At 37.1% G+C, this 21,014-nt stretch overlaps 1 protein-coding gene across 12 annotated transcripts in view; it reads left to right on the top strand.

Annotated features, from left to right (window-relative positions):
* The window catches only part of ATXN2 (ataxin 2), a 137,492-nt gene that overhangs the window by 84,089 nt on the left and 32,389 nt on the right, over nt 1-21,014 (top strand). For 9 of the 12 annotated variants that reach the window (XM_068563237.1, XM_068563238.1, XM_068563236.1 and 6 more), the window contains 4 exons: nt 9,750-10,051; nt 11,097-11,160; nt 11,785-11,937; nt 12,329-12,395. In XM_068563237.1, coding sequence (XP_068419338.1) covers nt 9,750-10,051; nt 11,097-11,160; nt 11,785-11,937; nt 12,329-12,395 — 586 coding nt within the window. The remainder of the gene's footprint in view (nt 1-9,749; nt 10,052-11,096; nt 11,161-11,784; nt 11,938-12,328; nt 12,396-21,014) is intronic. The other 3 variants (XM_068563246.1, XM_068563239.1, XM_068563241.1) reach the window with 1 other exon arrangement.

Here is a 21,014-nt window from a genome sequence, read left to right as displayed (position 1 = left end):
TTGTTTTGTTTGTTTTTTTATACTGCAGGTTCTTATTAGGCATCAATTTTATACACATCACTGTATACATGTCAATCCCAATCGCCCAATTCAGCACACCACCATCCCCACCCCACCGCAGTTTTCCCCCCTTGGTGTCCATATGTCCATTCTCTACATCTGTGTCTCAACTTCTGCCCTGCAAACTGGCTCATCTGTACCATTTTTCTAGGTTCCACATACATGCATTAATATACGATATTTGTTTTTCTCTTTCTGACTTACTTCACTCTGTATGACAGTCTCTAGATCCATCCACGTCTCAACAAATGACTCAATTTCGTTCCTTTTTATGGCTGAGTAATATTCCATTGTATATATGTACCACACCTTCTTTATCCATTCGTCTGCTGATGGGCATTTAGGTTGCTTCCATGACCTGGCTATTGTAAATAGTGCTGCAATGAACATTCGGGTGCATGTGTCTTTTTGAATTACGGTTTTCTCTGGGTATATGCCCAGTAGTGGGATTGCTAGGTCATATGGTAATTCTATTTTTAGTTTTTTAAGGAACCTCCATATTGTTCTCCATAGTGGCTGTATCAATTTACATTCCCACCAACAGTGCAAGAGGGTTCCCTTTTCTCCACACCCTCTCCAGCATTTGTTGTTTGTAGATTTTCTGATGATGCCCATTCTAACAGGAGTGAGGTGATACCTCATTGTAGTTTTGACTTGCATTTCTCTAATAATTAGTGATGTTGAGCATCTTTTCATGTGCTTCGTGGCCGTCTGTATGTCTTCTTTGGAGAAATGTCTATTTAGGTCTTCTGCCCATTTTTGGATTGGGGTGTTTGTTTCTTTGATATTGAGCTGAATGAGCTGTTTATATATTTTGGAGATTAATCCTTTGTCCGTTGATTCATTTGCAAATATTTTCTCCCATTCTGAGGGTTGTCTTTTCGTCTTGTTTATGGTTTCCTTTGCTGTGCAAAAGCTTTGAAGTTTCATTAGGTCCCACTTGTTTATTTTTGTTTTTATTTCCATTACTCTAGGAGGTGGATCAAAAAAGATCTTGCTGTGATTTATGTCAAAGAGTGTTCTTCCTATGTTTTCCTCTAAGAGTTTTATAGTGTCCAGTCTTATATTTAGGTCTCTAATCCATTTTGAGTTTTTTTTTGTGTATGGTGTTAGGGAGTATTCTAATTTCATTCTTTTACATGTAGCTGTCCAGTTTTCCCAGCACCACTTATTGAAGAGACTGTCTTTTCTCCATTGTATATCTTTGCCTCCTTTGTCATAGATTAGTTGACCATAGGTGCGTGGGTTTATCTCTGGGCTTTCTATCTTGTTCCATTGATCTATGTTTCTGTTTTTGTACCAGTACCATATTGTCTTGATTACTGTAGCTTTGTAGTATAGTCTGAAGTCAGGGAGTCTGATTCCTCCAGCTCCGTTTTTTTCCCTCAAGACTGCTTTGGCTATTCGGGGTCTTTTGTGTCTCCATACAAATTTTAAGATGATTTGTTCTAGTTCCGTAAAAAATGCCATTGGTAATTTGATAGGGATTGCATTGAATCTGTAGATTGCTTTGGGTAGTATACTCATTTTCACAATGTTGATTCTTCCAATCCAAGAACATGGTATATCTCTCCATCTGTTGGTATCATCTTTAATTTCTTTCATCAGTGTCTTATAGTTTTCTGCATACAGGTCTTTTGTCTCCCTAGGTAGGTTTATTCCTAGGTATTTTATTCTTTTTGTTGCAATGGTAAATGGGAGTGTTTCCATAATTTCTCTTTCAGATTTTTCATCATTAGTGTATAGGAATGCAAGAGATTTCTGTGCATTAATTTTGTATCCTGCAACTTTACCATATTCATTAATTAGCTCTAGCAGTTTTCTGGTGGCAGTTTTAGGATTCTCTATGTATAGTATCATGTCATCCGCAAACAGTGACAGTTTTACTTCTTCTTTTCCAATTTGTATTCCTTTTATTTCTTTTTCTTCTCTGATTGCCGTGGCTAGGACTTCCAGAACTATGTTGAATAATAGTGGTGAGAGTGGACATCCTTGTCTCGTTCCTGATCTTAGAGGAAATGCTTTCAGTTTTTCACCATTGAGAATGATGTTTGCTGTGGGTTTGTCATATATGGCCTTTATTATGTTGAGGTAGGTTCCCTCTGTGCCCACTTTCTGGAGAGTTTTTATCAGAAATGGGTGTTGAATTTTGTCAAAAGCTTTTTCTGCATCTATTGAGATGATCATATGGTTTTTATTCTTCAATTTGTTAATATGGTGTATCACATTGATTGATTTGCATATATTGAAGAATCCTTGCATCCCTGGGATAAATCCCACTTGATCGTGGTGTATGATCCTTTTAATGTGTTGTTGGATTCTGTTTGCTAGTATTTTGTTGAGGATTTTTGCATCTATATTCATCAGTGATATTGGTCTGTAATTTCCTTTTTTTGTAGTGTCTTTGTCTGGTTTTGGTATCAGGGTGATGGTGGCCTCATAGAATGAGTTTGGGAGTGTTCCTTCCTCTGCAATTTTTTGGAAGAGTTTGAGAAGGATGGGTGTTAGCTCTTCTCTAAATGTTTGATAGAATTCACCTGTGAAGCCATCTGGTCCTGGACTTTTGTTTGTTGGAAGATTTTTAATCACAGTTTCAATTTCATTACTTGTGATTGGTCTGTTCATATTTTCTATTTCTTCCTGATTCAGTCTTGGAAGGTTATACCTTTCTAAGAATTTGTCCATTTCTTCCAGGTTGTCCATTTTGTTGGCATAAGGTGCTTGTAGTAGTCTCTTAGGATGCTTTGTATTTCTGCGGTGTCTGTTGTAACTTCTCCTTTTTCATTTCTGATTTTATTGATTTGAGTCCTCTCCCTCTTTTTCTTGATGAGTCTGGCTAATGGCTTATCAATTTTGTTTATCTTCTCAAAGAACCAACTTTTAGTTTTATTGATCTTTGCTATTGTTTTCTTTGTTTCTATTTCATTTATTTCTGCTCTGATCTTTATGATTTCTTTCCTTCTGCTAACTTTGGGTTTTGTTTGTTCTTCTTTCTCTAGTTTCTTTAGGTGTAAGGTTAGATTGTTTACTTGAGATTTTTCTTGTTTCTTTAGGTAGGCTTGTATAGCTATAAACTTCCCTCTTAGAACCGCTTTTGCTGCATCCCATAGGTTTTGGGTCGTCGTGTCTTCATTGTCATTTGTCTCTAGGTATTTTTTTATTTCCTCTTTGATTTCTTCAGTGATCTCTTGGTTATTTAGTAACGTACTGTTTAGCCTCCATGTGTTTGTCTTTTTTACGTTTTTTTCCGTGTAATTCATTTCTAATCTCATAGCGTTGTGGTCAGAAAAGATGCTTGATATGATTTCAATTTTCTTAAATTTACTGAGGCTTGATTTGTGACCCAAGATGTGATCTATCCTGGAGAATGTTCCGTGCGCACTTGAGAAGAACGTGTAATCTGCTGTTTTTGGATGGAATGTCCTATATATATCAATTAAATCTATCTGGTTTATTGTGTCATTTAAAGCTTCTGTTTCCTTATTTATTTTCATTTTGGATGATCTGTCCATTGGTGTAAGTGAAGTGTTAAAGTCCCCCACTATTATTGTGTTACTGTCGATTTCCTCTTTTATAGCTGTTAGCAGTTGCCTTATGTATTGAGGTGCTCCTATGTTGGGTGCATATATATTTATAATTGTTATATCTTCTTCTTGGATTGATCCCTGGATCATTATGTAGTGTCCTTCCTTGTCTCTTGTAACATTCTTTATTTTAAAGTCTATTTTATCTGATATGAGTATAGCTACTCCAGCTTTCTTTTGATTTCCATTTGCATGGAATATCTTTTTCCATCCCCTCACTTTCAATCTGTATGTGTCCCTAGGTCTAAAGTGGGTCTCTTGTAGACAGCATATATATGGGTCTTGTTTTTGTATCCATTCAGCCAGTCTATGTCTTTTGGTTGGGGCATTTAATCCATTCACGTTTAAGGTAGTTATCGATATGTATGTTCCTATGACCATTTTCTTAATTGTTTTGGGTTTGTTTTTGTAGGTCCTTTTCTTCTCTTGTGTTTCCCACTTAGAGAAGTTCCTTTAGCATTTGTTGTAGAGCTGGTTTGGTGGTGCTGAATTCTCGTAGCTTTTGCTTGTCTTGTAAAGCTTTTGATTTCTCCATCAAATCTAAATGAGATCCTTGCCGGGTAGAGTAATCTTGGTTGTAGGTTCTTCCCTTTCATCACTTTAAGTATATCATGCCACTCCCTTCTGGCTTGCAGAGTTTCTGCTGAGAAATCAGCTGTTAACCTTACGGGAGTTCCCTTGTATGTTATTTGTCGTTTTTCCCTTGCTGCTTTCAATAATTTTTCTTTGTCTTTAATTTTTGCCACTTTGATTACTATGTGTCTCGGCGTGTTTCTCCTTGGGTTTATTCTGTATGGGACTCTCTGCGCTTCCTGGACTTGGGTGGCTATTTCCTTTCCCATGTTAGGGAAGTTTTCGACTATAATCTCTTCAAATATTTTCTCTGGTCCTTTCTCTCTCTCTTCTCCTTCTGGGACCCCTATAATGCGAATGTTGTTGCGTTTAATGTTGTCCCAGAGGTCTCTTAGGCTGTCTTCATTTCTTTTCATTCTTTTTTCTTTAGTCTGTTCCGCAGCAGTGAATTCCACCATTCTGTCTTCCAGGTCACTTATCCGTTCTTCTGCCTCAGTTATTCTGCTATTGATTCCTTCTAGTGTAGTTTTCATTTCAGTTATTGTATTGTTCATCTCTGTTTGTTTGTTCTTTAATTCTTCTAGGTCTTTGTTAATCATTTCTTGCATCTTCTCGATCTTTGCCTCCATTCTTATTCCGAGGTCCTGGATCATCTTCACTATCATTATTCTGAATTCTTTTTCTGGAAGGTTGCCTATCTCCACTTCATTTAGTTGTTTTTCTGGGGTTTTTTCTTGTTCCTTCATCTGGTACATAGCTCTCTGCCTTTTCATCTTCTCTATCTTTCTGTAACTGTGGTTTTTGGTCCACAGGCTGCAGGATTGTAGTTTTTCTTGCTTCTGTTGTGTCCTAGTTTTAGTTTTTTAAGGAACCTCCATACTGTTGTTCTTAGTGGCTGCGCCAATTTATATTTTGAGTAATTTTATTATTTTTTTTTTTAATAAATTTATTTATTTATATATTTTTTTGGCTGCATTGGATCTTCGTTGCTGCGTGCAGGGTTTCTCTAGTTGTGGTGAGCAGGGGCTACCCTTCATTATGGTGCGCAGGCTTCTCATTGTGGTGGCTTCTCTTGATGCGGAGCACAGGCTCTAGGCACGCGGGCTTCAGTAGTTGTGGTGCACGGGCATAGTTGCTCCGTGGCATGTGGGATCTTCCCAGACCTGGGCTTGAACCCGTGTCCCCTGCATTGGCAGGCGGATTCTTAACCACTGTGCCACCAGGGAAGTCCCAATGATCTAGGTTTAAATCTTGCCCTCTGTACAACATTGAGGCATGTTGTCTGCATCTCCCAAGCCAAAATGGGATAATTGTAGAACCTACTTCATCGTGTTCTTGTGAAAATTAATGAGATACTGCCTGTAAAGTGTTTAATATAGTTCTTGACACATAGTATATACTCAATAAATATTAATTTTTATTACCAAAATATAGATGAACCAAAGTTGTACCGGCAATCACAGGTTTCTTTTTCTCTGAGTCACATAAGAATTTTAGTTTTCCCATAAAAATGTCCATTCTACCCAAAGCAATCTATGGATTCAGTGCAATCCTATCAAAATTCCAGTGGCTTTTTTCACAGAAATAATGCAAACAATCCTAAAATTTGTATGGAACCACAAAAGGCCTGAATAGCCAAAGCAGTCTTGAGAAAGAACAAAGCTGGAGGTATCACGCTCTCTGATTTCAAACTGTATTTCAAAGATACGGTAATCTAAACAGTATGGTATTGGCATAAAAACAGAAACAGATCAATGAAACAACAGAGAGCCCAGAAATAAACTCATGCATATACAGTCAATTAATTTATGACAGAAGAGCCAAGAATATACTATGGGGAAAGGACAGTCTCTTTAATAAGTGGTGTTGGGAAAACTGAACAGCCACATTCAAAAGAGTGAAACTGCACCACTGTCTCTTTTTCTTTTTTTTTAATTATTTATTTTTTGGCTGCGTTTGATCTTCCTTGCTGCGAGCAGCCTTTTTCTAGTTGCGGTGAGCGGGGGCTACTCTTGTTGTGGTGCGTGGGCTTCTTATCGCGGTGGCTTCTCTTGTTGCGGAGCATGGGCTCTAGGCATGCGGACTTCAATAGTTGTGGCTCATGGGCTCTAGAGCACAGACTCAGTAGTTGTGGTGCGTGGGTTTAGTTGCTCCGTGGCATGTGGGATCTTCCCGGGCCAGGGCTTGAACCCATGTCCCCTGCACTGACAGACAGATTTTTAACCACTGTGCCACCAGGGAAGTCCTGCACCACTGCCTTATACCATACACAAAAATCAACTCAAAATGGATTAAAGATGTGACAGTAGGATCTGAAACCATAAAATTCCTAGAAGAAAACATAGGCAGCGAGCTCCTTGACGTTGGCCTTAGCAGTGATTTTCTTATTTGACAATAGAAACAAAGGCAACAAAAGCAAAAATAAACAGCTGGGACTACGTCAGATTAAAAGTCTTCTGCACAGCAAAGGAAGCCATCAACAAAGTTAAAGGGAACTACCAAATGGGGAAAGTATTTGTAAGTCATATATCTTATGAGTTAATATCCAAAATGTATAAAGAACTCATACAACTTAAATAGCAAAAATACAATCTGATTTTAAAATGAGCACAGGATCTAAATAGACATTTTTTCCAAAGAAGATGTAAAGATGGCCGACGGGTCCATGAAAAGGTCCTCACTAATTATTAAGGAAATTATTAAGGAGATGTAATTATTAAGGAAGTTATCAAGGAAACGTAAATCAAAACCACAATGAGGGGACTTCGCTGGTGGTCCAGTGGTTAAGAGTCTGCCTTCCAATGCAGGGGATGTGGGTTTAATCCCTGGTCAGGGAACCGAGATCCCATATGATGCGGGGCAACGAAGCCTGTGCACCACAAATAGAGAGAAGCCTGCCCACTATAACAAAGAGCCCACGTGTCACAACTAAGACCCGATGCAGCCAAATAAATAAATAAATAAACAAATATTTTAACAAAACAAAACCACAGTGAGGGATCTCACACCTGTTAGAATGGCTATTCTCAAAAATACAAAACAAGAAATAACAAGTCCTGGCCAGGATGTGGAGAAAAGGGAACCTCTGTGCACTATTGGTGGATAAATTGGTGCAGCCACTATGGAAAACAGTATGAAGGTTCCTCAAAAAATTAAAAATAGAACTATCATATGATCCAGCAGTTCCACTTGTGGGTATTTATCCAAAGGAAACGAAAACACTAACTCGCAAGATATCTGCATGTATATGCGCACACACAATGGAATTACTCTTCAGCCATAGAAAAGAAGAGTAATTGCCATTTTTGACAACGTGGGTGGCCCTTGAGGGCATTATGCTAAGTGAAATAAGTCAGAGAAGTTCAAATATTGTATGATCTCACTTATTTGTGGAATCTTAAAAAAAAGAAAACAAAACAAAACCCAAACTCATCAGTACTGATTGGTGGTTGGCAGAGGCAGTGGGTGCAGCAAAATGAGTGAAGGTGGTCAAAAGGCACAAACTTCCAGTTATAAATAAGTCATGGGGAAGTAACGTACTGCATGGTGACTGTAGTCAATAATACTGTATGGTATATTTGAAAGTTGCTAAGAGAGTAGGTCTACATAGTTCCCACCATAAGAAAAAAATTTTTAACTGTGTGGTAATGGCTGTTAACTAGACATTGTGATCATTTTGCAATACATACGTATATTGAATCACAATGTTGTACACCTGCAACTAATACGATGTTATATGTGAATTATTTCTCAATAAAAGGAAACAGTGGTTCAATTTTGAAAAAATAAAAAGAAGAATAATCTCAGTTTTCTTTTATGTTTAGTATATTGCAGATAGGAAATACAGAAGAATGTTCAAAAGCATGAATTGTGCCTTATTTTCGTCATTTATAAGATTGCGCTAAAAGTATGTACATCAAATAGGGCTGTTATAATGACTGAATGATGAGTTTGTAAATAGTTTAGAACAGTGTCCAACGCATAGTGAGTACTATAGGTATGTTTGCCATTATATGAATAACAACATCAAAAGCCTTATTTTTGCCTCGCTCAAGGACCCTTGTGACAAATATTTAAAGTTTTACGCAGTACACAGTTGGTCCGTTACGCATATAGCCTCTACTAAACATTAAGTACCTATATTGTGACTTAAACTCCCACTGTGTCCAAATGTTGCTTTCACCTTCTGCCGTCAACTACTTGGAGACTTTATATTGGTGATGCAGTGAAGCTTGAGAAGCCCCTGAGATGTGTGGTGCTGCTTGCCAGGATACCAAGGGCTCCAGTAGTGAGACTTTGACAGTGGTCTGCCTTTCCTGAGGCTGAAGAGGTAGTTTGTCTCTCTAGTCTTGCAGCCCCTTCTGCTGTACAATTGCTCTTCAGCTTATTCTCACTGCCTAGGGCTGCTGCTTGGATTTATTCTCATTTCCACCATGGCTCCTTCTACTTGCTGCCCTTTTCTTCTCTTTTTCTAGTCATTTCCTTCAGCTATTCCTGTTTTCTTTCTTCTGTGGAGTAGGGCATCTTAAATCATCATCAGACAGTAGTAGCATTGACTGCTTCTGTTCTGCAAACTTAAAAACCCCATCACTTATTTTACTAACGTTTTTGTCTTCTGCTCTTCTTGTTGGTGCTTCTGTTTTGTGGTTTCCTTTATGGGTTACAAGGTCTAACTGATGTACATGTCTAGCCAGGTCTCCCTCTGAATGCACCTACTTCAGATTCCAACTCACCACTTCTCAAGGTCAAGCCCAGGTCTTAGTCCAGCCGCCATAATGGTCTCTCTACACTCTTACTTGGCTTCTTGCAGTTCATTTTCCACAAAGCTGCTGTGCCCATCTTTGTGAACTATTAATCTTCTCAGTCTGTACCTGCTTAAAATTCTTCAGTGACTTCTTATTATGCTGAGAACTAAAAGTTAGAGTTCTTAACATAGCTTTCAAGTTCCTTTATCATCTCATTCCTCCTGGGTGAATTTGTCATTTCTTGACTCATCTTGTGCCCACCAGTACTTTTCTGTTCCACAGCGGGGCCATCTTCTCCCTTTCCTATGGGTCTTTAAACATGATGTTTCTTGTACTTAGACTGTTAGTCCCTTTTCCAAACTCCCCCGCAAACCCCCAATATCTTTCACACTTTAGACTAGATGACATTTCCATTGAGAAGCCTTCTCTTTCCGTGAGTTGCTTTTCCCTGTGAGATCCTATAGCATTTACCCCAGTTTGTCAAGTGTCTAATCTCATCCAGATGGAAAGCTTTGGGAGGATAGGAACTATTTCATATTTCCATTCCTAGCACACACAATTTCTGACACATGGTATGTACTCAGTAAATATTTAACTTTTCAGGCTAGGACATTTGAGTGCTTAGATGACTGTAGTTGTGTTGTATAGACATTTTGTTATTGTTGCCTTATAATGAAAACATTACTCGTAAAGTACGAAAAAAGCCTTATTCAGTTTGTGCTCGTGGAAAAACATTGATTACTAGAGTTATTTAAAATATTTAAGTATAATTATTTCCTTTATTTAGTTACAGCCAAGTTCTACTTCTGAATCTATGGATCAGCTGCTAAACAAAAATAGAGAGGGAGAAAAATCAAGAGATTTGATCAAAGACAAAATTGAACCAAATGCTAAGGATTCTTTCATTGAAAGTAGCAGCAACTGCACCAGTGGCAGCAGCAAGCCGAGCAGTCCCAGCATTTCCCCTTCAATCCTCAGTAACACAGAGCACAAGAGGGGACCTGAGGTCACATCCCAAGGGGTTCAGACTTCCAGTCCAGGATGTAAACAAGAGAAAGATGATAAAGAGGAGAAGAAAGACGCAGCTGAGTGAGTAAACCTGGAATTTAGCACGACTGTTATTTACTTAACTTTTCCTTAAGGTGTCCAGAGCCTTCCAACTCAAGAATCTATCTAGAGTTTTAGACTGCTTTATAAGTAGCTCTCAACTTACAAAAAATTGGTCTAAACAAATGACATCTTAAGTCAATTAGGTCATTGCACCCTATACTCTTCTTCCCTCCTCCACCGTTTTTCCACCCTGTGGCAAAAAAACCCTATGCATAAATTAAGAATGGCTTATTTATAAATGTACAGGGAGTTGAAAAATCTCTGGCTTTGGGACTGATATCCCCTGTATGCTAGTCAGTACCCACCTCCTGGCTGTGCTACTCGACTAAGAACTTCCACTGCCAAGAAGAGAGAGAAGTCTCTGGTGCCCCTACTTGGAATTCAACGTGTTTTCCCTCAAAAAAAAAAAAAGTTTTAGTTAATAGTTAGATTTGTTAAGATAGAATTAATTCTGCACATCCAATATATTATCAGTTAAATGGGCTTTTGTGGGCTAGTCTTGGAACCTAACCACACCACCATTGATTTATTTGTTCTGGGTTCCGTACAACCCAGTTACAGATGAACTATTGGAATGCAAATGTTGATAAGTCAAGGAGCACTTATTCTTAATTTGAGGCAAAAATTTTTTATTAGAATCATGATTTTTCCCAAGATATTTCACATAGGAAACAATTTATCACATAAAAAATACTGCATGCTAGAGAATTGGTATATTAAGGATTGCTTTTACGGATATTTTATAAGGGGCTACTGTTTTTTCAGTTCAAGTTTTGTTGATTGCTTTTGAGAAAAGCATTCGTATTACACTTTTTAAAAAAATTGTCCTTTTTTTGGCTAGTAATTATCAAAATAAGGGGTGGGGATTATGTATATGTGTGTTTTAATGAAGAGAATTAGTGATCTTCTAGTGAGAATTGTTTAAATGTTTAGCAATTTAAAAAAAACTGTCAGGTATGAAAGACTTTACAGTAGCGTAAGTTCCATGCAGATTTCACTGGGCTTTATTTTTTTTCCGGTTTAGGCAAGTGAGGAAATCAACGTTGAATCCCAATGCGAAGGAGTTCAACCCGCGTTCCTTTTCTCAGGTACGTTTTTCTCTCTCTCTTTGGAATAATCTAGCCTCTTAAAAAAAAAATTATTAGTAGTAATATTCCCTTTCCCATACCTGCCATCTAAATTCAGTTATAGTATTCTAAAACAACTTTTAGTTTAAGTTCTTTTTTCTTCTGTAGTCATTAATGAATATTTTTGAGCCATAGGAAAAAATGCTAGTTTTGTCATCAATTAGATGTGGTCTGGGGCAAATTTTTTAATCTTTCTGACTCAGAATTTGAAGATGGTTGGCCAGCGAGGCTCTCAGGTTCACAGATGTACAGTTATTATTCTACTGACTTTGTAAGATGATGTGTTTATTTTTTAATTTTTAAAAAGTCTCCAGTTCCTTAAAAATCACCACTGCTATTTTTAATAGCATTGTTGATTAATTGGTAACAGTAATCAACCAATAATACTTGGTAATTGGTAACATAACCAAGTATTTTTTTTCTTTTATTTGAAACATGTGGAAGTTTATTTTCTGTGAGATATTTTCATTAAGAGGTACTACTAATCAACAGTGAGTAAAACTGAGAAAGATGGGGGGAATCAGTCCTCAAATTGCAGTAATGGTTAGCTTTTCACCTTAAGGTAGTTGATTTTTGTTTTTGTAGCCAAAGCCTTCTACCACCCCAACTTCGCCTCGTCCTCAAGCACAACCTAGCCCATCTATGGTGGGTCATCAGCAGCCAACTCCAGTTTATACTCAACCTGTTTGTTTTGCACCAAATATGATGTATCCAGTCCCAGTGAGCCCAGGAGTGCAAGTAAGTCATAGAATTTGGTGTTCATTTACCCTCTCTAAGTTATTTGTATTTGACACCAAGCACTCTGTAGGTGTGCAGTGATTTGAGGCAGTGATGGTATAACAGAGGTATTTAAAAAGTGGAAGCTTGCAGTGTGGTGTGTTGTTAGTATAAGGACCTAAATCTGAGAATGTTTCTGGTAAGAAAGATGATTTAGATTTACTGTAGTTTGGGGGTTTGTCCTTTTAGCTGTGGGTGTGATTTTATTTTTTAATGACTCATAAAGAATCAGGAAACCTCAGAGCTAGCTCTCTAGCAATATGCAACTAAGAGAGAGTGGTAAAATACATTCTTAATATCTTGAGAGCCTAATCTTCAGTTTTTGTTTTTGTTTTTTTTTTATTCCCTTAAGCCTTTATATCCTATACCTATGACGCCCATGCCTGTCAATCAAGCCAAGACATATAGAGCAGGTAAAGGTGAGAATAATCCTGCCTGTATTTGCTTGTAGTCTGCATGCTGCATGAATTAAATAACTCAATTTATAATGAATAAATATTTGTGGTTCAGTTTTAACTTTCAGTGAAGCTGTTCATTGACTTCTGGTGCTCAACGTTACATCAGGTGTTTAGATGCATTTTTATGAACAAAAACAGGAGGAGAAGATACCCATCAGTTGTGAATTTCAGGATCCTCTTCACAAAAAATAATTTAATTTTGAAGTTTTCAATGTTAAATTTGGAAAGAGGGTTCGCTACATTCATTAACTAGTTGCTGACGTTCTTGTTTTATATAATATATGATTTTTTTCCCCAAAATTTAGAATTTCTTTTTGAGCAGAGATGGCTCACTTCAGAAACCATCAAAATGCTATTAGAGGAATGTTTCCTCATCTTTAAAGTGAGAGCGTTGTATAATCTAGTATTCTCTGTGTAGAAGAGCCTTCATAGGAAAAAAACACATATTTATCTTAAAAGGAAATTTCTTAACGTTGAAAAATGCTAAAGGGTTCCCCTCTTTTGCCATTTAGGTAATTGAGAGCAATTATTTGCTATAATTTTATTGAGACTAGAAAGTTGAATGGTTTATATAGTAAAGTCATTTCTCAGTGCCCAATAATTACCCCCATCACGCAAATTTCACTTCTTTTTTTCTTTTCCATTATAGTTTATTGCAAGGTATTGACTGTAGTTCCCTGTGTTGTCTGTCTCTTTCATATATGATAGTTTGTATCGGCTAGTCCCAGGCGCCTCATGTGTCCCCACCGCGTTCCCCTTTGGTGACCATAGTTTGTTTTCTGTGTCTGTGAGTCTGTTTGTTTTGTAAATAAGTTCGTTTATATCATATTTTAGACTCATATGCGTGATATCGTATGATATTTGTCCTTCTCTGCCTGACTTCCTTCACTATTGGTATGATAATCTCTGGGTTCATCCATGTTGCTGCAAATGGCATTATTTCATTCTTTTTTATGGCTGAGTAATATTCCATTGCGTATATACCACATCTTCTTTATCCATTCATCTGTTGATGGACATTTAAATTTAAGTTGCTTCTGGGACTTCCCTCGCAGTCCAGTGGTTAAGACTCTGCGCTTCCAATGCAGGGGGCGCAGGTTCAGTCCCTGGTCAGGGAACTAAGATCCCACAAGCTGTGTGGCACAGCCAAAAAAAAAAAAAAAGTATATGCTTTATCTTTCCTTAGAACACTGGAACCTATTGGAAGAACTCTGCCTTAGATCATTTAAAGTTATCTAGTTATAGGGTTAATCTTATTCTGAGGACCTGCCATTTCATTTCTACATACTTCGTGTGTATCATATATAAAAGTATGGATATTTTTGTTAGATAGCCAGAGTCTGTTATCACACTTTATAAAAATAAACAGTAATTCCTTTTTATCATCTAATAACCATCATAATCAGATTACCCTGACTGAGCCAAGAATATATTTTTACAGTCCGTTTGTTTTGAATATGGATCAAAATAAGATCTTCACATTATTATTATTATTTTTTTTTAATGAGATTCTTGTCTGCTTACATTCTTCTTTTTTTAAATTTATGTATGTATGTATGTATGGCTGTGTTGGGTCTTCGTTTCTGTGCGAGGGCTTTCTCTAGCTGTGGCAAGCGAGGGCCACTCTTCATCGAGGTGCACGGGCCTCTCACTATCGCGGCCTCTCGTTGAAGAGCACAAGCTCCAGACGCGCAGGCTCAGCAATTATGGCTCACGGGCCGAGCTGCTCCGTGGCATGTGGGATCCTCCCAGACAAGGGCTCGAACCCGCATCCCCTGCACTGGCAGGCAGACTCTCAACCACTGCGCCACCAGGGAAGCCCAAGATCTTCACATTATTATATTTGTTACATGTCTTTGTAGTTCCCCTGCTGTTTTTACCCCTGCTGTTGCTTTGTGGCAGAAACCAAATATTATGTAGCATGTCCTGTATTCTAGATTTGTCTCTTTACTTCTTGTGATGTCATTGTTTACATTCAGGTTTAACTTTTTTACGGGAAGAGATAAGAATACTTGATAGATATTTGTGAGTACTCTATATTGGATCATTCGAGAGCTGTACAATATCTGGTCCTACTTTGAGTTATGGTAAGATTTATTAAGGGCTCAGGTGGTGATAGCCTGATCCTCCCCTCCCCAATCGTAAAGTTTTCTATTAGTCTTTCATCTAATTCATTAATGATTGATACTTAGCATCATCTTTTCATTGGGCTGTGGTTCTCAAAGTTTAGTGTACATTAGAATCACTTAGAGAGTTTGTTAAAAACACCAATTGCTTGGCCCCATCCCCAGAATTTCTAATTCAGTAGGTTTGGGGCATAGCCTGAGAATTTACTTTTTCTAGTGCAATTTATAAAAAAACCAATTCCCTAGTGATCCTGCTGGTATAGGGCCATACTTTGGAAATCACTGTAATTAGGAGTTTGAAAACAGCGATTTCTGAATTTCTAGTATTTCTTCTCCGTTTATTAGCTAGAATCATTCTGTAAGGGACTATTCTTTTTAACGAGGGCTGTTTGGGTATCCTGAAATAGTTTGTACAGGAAAGTTATGAATACATGGATTTTCATATAATTTTATATATTCATTGTATTTCAGTCAATTATTTTTTTTTTGCTGCTCCCATTGTCCCATCTTTGATCGATGGTAATCCCTTCAAGTTGGCTCCTGTGTCCTTTGGGTACTACTCATTTGTCTCTGATAGCTTCCTTTTTGCTACAAATACGATGTCTCAGGCTAATCTTCTAACTCTAGACCTGGATCAGTAATCCTCCAAGCAACCCTCATTCTCTTTGCTGGGAAATAGTATTTAGAAACCATTTTCTGGTCATTGGATATATTCATTGCTATTGAGTTAATAATATCTGTCTTTGAACAAATTACCACAAAGCTTAGCTGCCTAAAACAACAAACATATATTATTTCACTTAGTTTCTGAGGGTCAGGAATCCAGGAGCTACTTAGCTAGGTGGTTCTGCCTTAGAGTCTCTTAAGAAGTTGCAGACAAGATGTTGGCTAGAAAAGTGGTTATCTGAACTGGGGCTGGTGGATCTGCTTCCAGATTCAGAGCTGTTGGCAGGATAGTTCTGGTCATAACATGGCAGCTGGCTTCTCCCACAGTGAGTATTCAGAGAGAAACTGACCTAAATGGAAGCTACAGTTTGTTTAACAATCTAACCTTGGAAGTGACGTATCTTAACTTCTGTCATTTGCTGTATAGATCAAGCAGAGCAAATCTGGTGCATGTGGGAGGGGACTGCATAAGGGTGTGAATACCAGGAGGTGGGGTCATTGGGGGCCATCTTAGAGGCTGGCTTATTTACATTTTCCTGTAATGTGTATTAGATGTTTCCAAACTATTTGTTGTCTAACTCCTGGACTACAGAATAAAATTTAAGGTTTCTTTAGTATCTATTTCACTAAGAATTCTTTAAGTGCCAATTTTCAGAGTCAGGAGTTGCTACCCTTGTTACTTCCAAAATACCGTTTTCTATAGTCACTGAGTTATGTCCACAGTTTGACACATAGGTAGGTTAACCTGATTGAGTTCGTTATCATTTGTAAGGATAGTTTTTTTATTAATTTTATTTTGTGTGTGTGAAATATATATTTTCAAAGTGGAAATTACATAAAAAGATAATTCAGAGAAGTCTTGCCTTCATCCCAGTCTCTTCATTTATCCTTTCCTCATCACTTCCATCCCAGATGTGGATCATCCCTTCCATCACCAGCAGGTGATCATTTAAAGTTACTTTCTATGTATCCTTACAGTGTCTGTTTTTGCAAGTATACATTTGTTTCTTTGCAAATAACATGTTCTATTTTTTTTAAATGGTTCTATTTAGATATATAGTTGACGTTTGAACAACCCGGGGGTTAGGGACACTGACCCTCTGTGCAGTCAGAAACTGAATATAATTTATAGTCAGTCCTCCATGTCCACAGTTCTAGATCAACCAACAGTGTATCGTTTAGTGCTGTAGTACTTACTGTTGAAAAAAATCTGCGTATAAGTGACCCACACAGTTCAAACTTCTATTGTTCAAGGGTCAACTGTAATTCGAATGCCATAAAATTCATCCCTTTGAAGTATACAGTTCGGTGGGTTTTAAGATATTCTCGGAGTTGCCCAATCATCACCACAGTCAATTTTAAAACATTTTCGTCACTCCAAAAAGAAACCTCATACCTTTTAGTAATTGTTCGCCTCCCACCCCACGTGCATATACACTCATGCCGTAGACATGCTAATCTACCTTCTTTTCTCTGTAGATTTGCCTATTCTGGATATTTCATATGAATGAAATCATATTGAAAGCAGTCTTTGTGACTGGGTTCTTTCACTTAGCATAATGTTTTCAAAGTTCATCCATGTTGGAGCATATATCAGTACTTCATTCCTTTTTATGGATGAATAATATTCCATTGTATAGATACCACCTTTTATTTATCCATTCATCAGTTGATGCTTCTTTGGGTTGTTCCCACTTTTGACTATTGTGAAATAATGCTGAACATTAGTGTACAGTTTTTGTGTGGACTTATGTTTTCATTTCTCTTGGAGTGGAATTAGTGTTGAAACTGCCACACTGTTTTCCAGAGTGGCTGCACCATTTTTTATTCCTACCAGTAGTGTACAAGGGTCCCAATTTCTCCACATCCTCACCAGCACTTGTTGTCTGTTATAATCCTAGTGCTTATAAAATAGTATTTCATTATGGTTTTGATTTGTATTTCCCTAGTGACTGATGATGTTGAACATCTTTTCATGTGTTCATTGACCATTTGCATATCTTCTCTGGAGAAATGTTTATTCACATATTTGACCTAGTTTTTAATTAAGTTATTTGTCTCTTAATCACTGAGTTGTAAGAGTTCTTTATATAGTCTGTATACAAATCTTTTATCAGATACAGGATTTACAGGTATTTTCTCCATTTTATGGGTTGTCTTTTTTACTTGCTTGATGGTGTCCTTTGCAGCACAGAAGTTTTTAAATTTTGATGGAACTTCGATTTATTTGTATTTTTGTTGTTGCTTTTGCTTTTGGTATCATACTAAGAAACCATTTCCTGACTCAAGGTCACAAAGATATACTGTGATTTCTTCTAAGAGTTTTAGAGTTCAGCTCTAACATTTAGGTTGTGATACATTCTGAGGTAATTTTTGTGTATAGCATGAGGATGGGGTCCACATTCATTCTTTTGCATGTGGATATCCAGTTATCCCAGCACCATTGGTTGAAAAGACTGTTCTTTCCTCATTAAATTGTCATGACATCCTTGTCGACATTCATTTTTCTTCCCTCATACACAAAACAAAGCACACTATATGTACTGTTCTGCACCCATGAGTTTTTTTGTTTGAAGACATCATATTCCTAGAAGTTACTATATATCACTGTATCAAGATTTTCCTTATACTTTTTTTAATTGAGTTATCTTACTGAGTTGTAGGAGTATGGGTTAATGTAATTCCTTTTTCTGTATTTCAAACATTTTCTTGTAGTCTGTGGCTTATTTATTCATTTTGGAGTCCATTTGATCAATTTTTCTTCTATGGTTGTGTTTTTGTTTCCTATATTTGCATACTCCAAGGTTGCAAAGATTTTCTCCTGTGGTTGTTTTTTTCCTAGAAGTGTTATGATTTTCTGCTGTGATTTACCTTTTGATTTTTTGGTTTATGGTTTTTAAGATTTTTGCCCACTCATGTGTAGTAAAAGAATTCATATGCTTTCTAGAATTTATATAACTTCCTCTTTTTTACATTTAAATTTCTGATTGATTTGGAAATTACCTTATACACAGTGTAAGGTATGAATCCAGTTTATCTTGTTCCAAATGGCTATCCAAAATTTTTAACCAGTTTTATTGTTCTGTAATTTACATACAACAAAATGTCTTTCTTTTAAGTGTATATTTTGATGAAAACTCTACTCCAGTGGCACCCACTCCAGGCAACTACTGATCTACTTTCTCTTACTGTAGATTAGATTTGACTTTTCTAGATATTTTTTATTTAGTAAATGGAATCGTGTATTGTATTTTTTGCATCTGGCTTAAACAACATAATAATTTGAGAATATTTCATATTATCATCTGTATCCATTTATTCCTTTTTATTGCTGAAGAGCATTCCATTTTTATGATTATACCACAGTTTACCCATTACCAGTTGATGGGTATTTGGATTATTTTCTGTTTCTGGCTGTTCTGAATAAAACTGTTAAGAACATTTTTGTACAGGTGTTTGTGTGAACATTTGCTTTCATTTCTCTTGGTTAAATATCTAGAACTAGAATTTTTGAGTTGTATGGTAAATGCAATTTTAAATTAATAAGAAACTGGTAAATTGTTTTCCAAAGTGATTGTGTCATTTTACATTTCAACTGATCAGCCATGTATGAGAGTTACAATTGCTTTGCATCCTTGCCAACAATTTTCTGGCTTATTTATTTATTTATTTATCTGGTTGCACCAGGTTGTGGCAGGTGGGCTCCTTAGTTGCAGCTTGTGGGCTGGGCTCCTTAGTTGTGGCTCTCCAGTTCCTTAGTTGCGGCATGCAGGCTCCTTAGTTGTGGCATGTGAACTCCTAGTCAGGCATGCATGTGGGATCTAGTTCCCTGACCAGGGATTGAACCCAGGCCGTCTGCATTGGGAGCATGGAGTCCTATCCACTGCACCACCAGGGAAGTCCCTTGTCTGTCTTTTTAATTTTAGCCCATCTGATGAGTGTGTTACGCTACCTCACTGTGGTTTTAATATGCATTTCTTTAATGATTACTGATTGTGAACATCTTTTCATGTGTTTATTGGCTGTCTTCTTTTGCAAAGTGTCTGTTCAAATCTTTTTCCTTTATTTATTTTTGGTTTGTTTTCTTACTATTAATTGTAACGGTTATTTATATATTCTGGATACAAATCCTTTATCAGGTATAGGTATGAATATTTTCAAAGAGCCTGTGTTGTTTATTTTGATGAAGTCCCATTTATCATGTTTTTCTCTTATGATTCATGCTTTGTTGTAACTAAGAAGCCTTTGCCTGCCCCAGGTTGTGAATATTTTTATGTTTCTTCCAGAAGTTTAATACAAGTTTTAGCTTTTACAATTAGGTGTATGATCGACCTGAAGTTAGTTTTTGTGCAGGGCATGCAGTTCGTTGTTTTTTTTTTTTTTTTTTCCATGTATATATATCCAGTTTTCCCAACACCAGCCTCTGTTTTGCTGTTAAATTATCTTGGCATCTTCATAGAATTCAGTTGTCTGTATATGTGTGATCTATTCCTGAACTATTTTGTTGTGTTAATCTGTGTATCCTCATGCCAGTACTTGCTTTTTGATTATTGTTACTTTATAATAAATCTTAGAATCAGTTCATGGAAGTCCTCCAGTTTTAGTCGTCTTTGTTAAAATTGTTTTAGCTATTCTAGGTTCTTTACATTTCCAAATAAACTGTAGAATCAGCTTGGAATTATCTGTGTCTGTATCTGAAGATCAGTTTGTGGGGGACTTGACCCCCTTTAACAATATTTAATTTTCCAATCCACAAGCATGTTGTATTTCTCCATTTATTTAAGTGTTCAATTTCACCAGTATTTTGTAGTTTTCATTGTATAAGTTTTGCATTTGTTTACTTAAATTTATCACTTAGTATTTCATATTTTTTATGGCGTTGTAAATTTTTCAGCATTTGTTTACCTCGTATATAGGGATACACTAGATTTTTTACTATCAACCTTGTGTCTTGCCACTTTGCTAAACCCATCTATTGTTTCTAATAGCTTCTTTTTAGACTTACTTAGACTTTTCTGTGTACACAATCATAATCCAGTCAGTATATCTGTCTTTTTTTTACCGTACTGCACTGGCTGGGTCTTCTAATACATTACTTACTGAATAGAAGGGATGCATTCCTTACCATGCCCCTGATCTTAGGGGTGAAACAGTATCTTTCACCCTTTGGTATAGTGTTAGTTGTGGTTTCAATTCATAACTTGCTGAGGATGTTTTTTTGTTTTGTTTTTTAGTGATGAATGGTTATTGAATTGTGTCAAATACTTCAGCATCTCTTATGCTGATCATATGGTTTTTCTGATTTGCTGTGTTATTTTGAAGAATTACATTGATTTTTTTTAATTGAACACCTCAGTGGCTTTTTTTTTTTTTTAATACATTTATTTATTTGTGGCTGCATTGGGTCTTCGTTGCTGCGCGTAGGCTTTCTCTAGTTGCAGCGAGCGGGGGCTTCTCTTCATTGCGGTGCATGAGCTTCTGGTTGCGGTGGCTTCTCGTGTTGCGGAGCATGGGCTCTAGGCACGCAGGCTTCAGTAGTTGTGGCATGCGGGCTCAGTAGTTGTGGCTCGCAGGCTCTGGAGCGCAGGCTCAGTAGTTGTGGCACATGGGCTTAGTTGCTCCACGGCATGTGAGATCCTCCCGGACCAGGGCTCAAGCCCGTGTCCTCTGCATTGGCAGCGGATTCTTAACCACTGTGCCACCAGGGAAGTCCGATTGATTTTTGAATATCGAACCAGCTTTGCATTCCTGGCACCCCATTTATATACTTAGTCATGGTGTATTATCT

Source organism: Eschrichtius robustus, chromosome 14, assembly GCF_028021215.1.
Source record: "Eschrichtius robustus isolate mEscRob2 chromosome 14, mEscRob2.pri, whole genome shotgun sequence".
Classification (NCBI taxonomy): Eukaryota; Metazoa; Chordata; class Mammalia; order Artiodactyla; family Eschrichtiidae; genus Eschrichtius; species Eschrichtius robustus.
The sequence above is the reverse complement of the archived record's forward strand: the minus strand, read 5'-3'. Positions and strand labels throughout refer to the sequence as shown.